At 44.4% G+C, this 3673-nt stretch overlaps 1 protein-coding gene across 1 annotated transcript; it reads right to left on the reverse strand.

Moving 5' to 3' along the window:
• Window positions 1-2115: 2115 nt before the first annotated feature.
• LOC125534664 (amidase 1-like) lies at window positions 2116-2966 on the reverse strand. Its single transcript, XM_048697825.2, has 2 exons — window positions 2691-2966; window positions 2116-2601 (listed from the first exon to the last, which is right to left on the reverse strand). The coding sequence occupies exons 1-2, from the start codon at window positions 2813-2815 to the stop codon at window positions 2196-2198; spliced, it is 531 nt and encodes a 176-aa protein (XP_048553782.1). The 5' UTR covers window positions 2816-2966; the 3' UTR covers window positions 2116-2195.
• Window positions 2967-3673: the final 707 nt, after the last annotated feature.

The following is a 3673-nucleotide window of genomic DNA, read 5'->3' on the forward strand; positions in this document are numbered from 1 at the left end:
GTGCTGAACTCGGAGGTGCCATGCGTTCGGTACTTGATCGGTCGGATCGTGAAGACGTACGACTACATCAACCGCGTTGTGCTAACGCTTCCCCTTTCGGTCTACGAGTGTACGTAGACACACTCTCCCCTCTCGTTGCTATGCATCACCATGATCTTGCGTGTGTATAGAATTTTTTTGAAATTGCTACGTTCCCCAACATTTGACCCTTCAACAACCATATTTTTTCTTGCCCCCACACCTTATTTTGTCTAGCTCCGCCTCCACTCGTAGCTACTACTTAATCGTACTATGGTCTACTAATTCTTAGCACTCTTGGCACAGATGGAGGATCTGCTGCCGATGGCAGATCCTGGTTCTTCTTCTCTTGATGTGATTTTTTTTGTTAAGGACCCCGGTCCAACTTCTCTTGGGGCAGCAAGGGAAGTTTCCATTACTGCTTGGCTGAGGCCCATCGGCCTCTCCTCCAGAAGCTCCATCCTAGACAGAGTCTGCCTTCAGATTTTCTCAGTGCTGGTGAGATACGTCTCCTCAAGGTATTGTGCATCTCCCTCAATGATATGTCGGAAGACGATGAGGCTAGCTTCATCGTCCACCGTTGGATGAAGATTGTTCAGGAACTTTGTTATGACACGTAGGATCAGCTGAATGAGGTGATCGACAGTGGCGGCCAAGGCTCTCATTACATTTTTTCAACTCGTGCCAACGATGAACTTTCATGATTAATTGCTCATGCCAAGCCTGCAAAAGGCGCAAATATTTCTAGTGATCTCCCCACAAGGTTATCAAACGAGCTAACTAGGGGGAAGCCGGTGTCACCTCTCTCGGGCCACCGGTTCGCCTGTTGTCTATTTGGAGCCTCCAAAGAAGCTTGTCCACGTGCTGGTCTTGACCAGGAAAAGGCACTCAAGGGGAACCTATAAATGGATGTGGTACGATCTCGATGTCTTCAAGATAAACAATTTTTAACACATGATCAAAAAAATGTATACACATTTAACATTTTTCAAATGCTTGATTAATAAAAATGCAATATTAACATTTTTTAATGCATGATTAACGTTTTTTCAACATAAATTTAACATTTTAAAATGCTTGATTAACATTTTAAAAATACAAGTTTAACATTTTTTCAATACAATACAAGATTAAGTTTTTTGAATACATCATCAATATTTTTCTATACACATTTAACAATTTCCAATACTTGATTACTCTCTCCATTCCCTTATACAAGGCCACAAACTCAAATTACAGATACCAAGGTAAAATTTAATGATTGCTTTGCACGCCTACTTTTATTTTTCTTAACCGGGATCTTTAATACGTCTGCATGCATGCAAGGAAGGAATGAGAAGGAAGTAGCACAGTGTCATTATGACTACATGCATGCAAATATTAAACAAGTTGTAAATACAAGAAAATATCATTAATTTTTGTCTCGATTACTGTTAGTGGCCTTGTATAGATGCAACATGTATTTTTCATTGTGGCCTTGTATAAGGGAATGGAGGGAGTAACATTTTGAAATAATTGTTTAACACTTTTTCAAATGCTTGATTAACAATTTTTTAGTACACGATCAACTTTTTCCACGCACATTGTATACTTTTTCCGTACACATGTGACACATTTTCTCTATACACATCCAACATTTTTCAAATGCTTGTTAACATTTTTTTCAAATGCTTTATGTAAAGTGTTTATTAATATTTATTTATAATATTTGGAAGTATACACGAAAGTAAAAAAAGAAAAAGAGAGAGAGAGATTCATAGAAATTGAAAAACGTGAAGGAAAAAAGAAACAAGGCCGTGGCCTCCCGCACGGCTGGGCCAGCCCATCTGGTCCGCCCCGACGCGAGTCTTTCCTCTGTCTCGCCGTGAGCAAGACATAGGTGCGCCCGTCAGTTTGGTGCCTAAACTTTGATCTCGCCACATAAGCTTTCAATCTCGCCACATAAGTTTTTTGAATACATCGTCAATATGTCTTATGTACACAATTAACAATTTTCCAATACTTGATTAACATTTTTGAAATACTTGTTTAACATTTTTTTTCAAAAGCTTGATTAACAATTGTTTAGTACACGATCAACTTTTTGCACGCACATTGTATATTTTTTGTATACATTTCCAGCATTTTTCGAATGCTTGGTTAATATTTTTTTCAAATGTTTTAAGTAAAGTGTTTAATTAATATTTATTTATAATATTTGGAAGTATACATAATGTAAAAAAAGAAAAGAGAGAAGGGCGGAGCCCGAAGATGCCACAGTATGCGGTGGGCACCCTCACACTCCCACCAGTGTCGGTGCCGAGGGCGAAGTCAGCGAGGCTGACGGCGACGGCGACGGCGACGGCGGAGCCACTGGAGGAGCTGCCGGGGACGCGGCCGGGGGCGCAGGGGTTGGCGGGGGTGCCGTAGTGCGGGTTCTCGCCGTTGATGCTGTAGGCCATCTCGTCCATCACCGTCTTGCCCACGCCCGTAGCGCCGGCAGCGAGCGCGGCCAGCACGGCGGGGGCGGTTGCAGCGGCCGGCGCGTGCGTCCGGGCCCAGTCCGGGGTGCCGAACCCTGTGACGCGGCCGGCAACGTCGAAGCTGCCATGAATCGACCAGCCAGTGAGTCAGACTGCTGAACATCGATGTGATCGAGGAAGGGAGGGAAGGAGGGAGAAAGGTTGTAGTACATGTCCTTGATGGCGAAGGTGAGGCCGTGCAGGGGGAGCTGCTGCTGCTGCTGGTCGGAGGAAGGAGGCGGCAGCAGGATGAATTTCTCCATGATGGCGCCGTGGTCGTCGCCGCTGTCCTCCATGGATAACTCGCTATGGATAGGAGCAGGATAGATAATGGATATGGCGTCGACGACGTCAATATTTCAGTCAACACCATGTGTTCCTCAAAGGCAATAAGCTGCCTGGTTTGAGCCTGATACGTCAAGTGTTTGCTGCCTGGTGAGGCGAGCCTGGACTAGGCTCTCTTTTTTTGAAAAAAAAAATGAGGCAAAAGATTTGTCATTTTTATTGATTAAGAAGAAAAGATTTGCCCGGTAATTAATGGAAGACCGGGTGAAACTTAGAGGACATAGCAACATCCCGATAGCACCACCCAAAACAACCCTCATGGAGTCATCATTGCTGTAGTGGACCCGCCAACCGCAGCTCGGCCTTCTCTATCACAACACGAAATCATCAGAGGTGCACCCATTGGCGCACCGGTCCGTTGACACCAGAAAGACAAGCGCTGACCCAGCTATACTCGCCACGTCGCCAACGTTTTTTAGATTAATGAATATGATAACTTTATGTGAAAGCTCCAACGTTTTTGCTTTTTTTATAAAATGGAAGGGTAGAACGGAGGAGGAGGAGGAGGAGAGAGAGAGAGCGAGCGGGAGAGAGTATGCACATCATGGAGACCAGACCGATCATTATTCATTGCCCAAACTCTAGTAGTGTGGTGTCCGCATTGTAATAGAAGTTTTGTGTGTGTGTGTGGGGGGGGGGGGGGGGGTGCCGACTCTTGGAAGAGTTACGCCCTAGGTTGGCGAAGATGGACGCAGACCATGCTTGTTAGAATTACGTGTCCTGCAAACTTGAGCCACAAGCGAAAACCTATTGCATCTATCACTTTTTGACATAACCCCATTACCAAAGATTCAAATTATAACGAACAA

This window comes from Triticum urartu, chromosome 2A, assembly GCF_056163025.1.
Source record: "Triticum urartu cultivar PI428250 chromosome 2A, HENAU_Tu73, whole genome shotgun sequence".
NCBI classification, from domain to species: domain Eukaryota; kingdom Viridiplantae; phylum Streptophyta; class Magnoliopsida; order Poales; family Poaceae; genus Triticum; species Triticum urartu.

Bases quoted from the DNA above. Each gene is read 5' to 3' on its own strand.
- LOC125534664 (XM_048697825.2), bottom strand. From the start codon at position 2,815: ATGGAGGACAGCGGCGACGACCACGGCGCCATCATGGAGAAATTCATC. The intron at 2,602-2,690 runs GTACTACAACCT...GATTCATGGCAG, and splicing joins ACCTTCGCCATCAAGGACAT to CTTCGACGTTGCCGGCCGCG.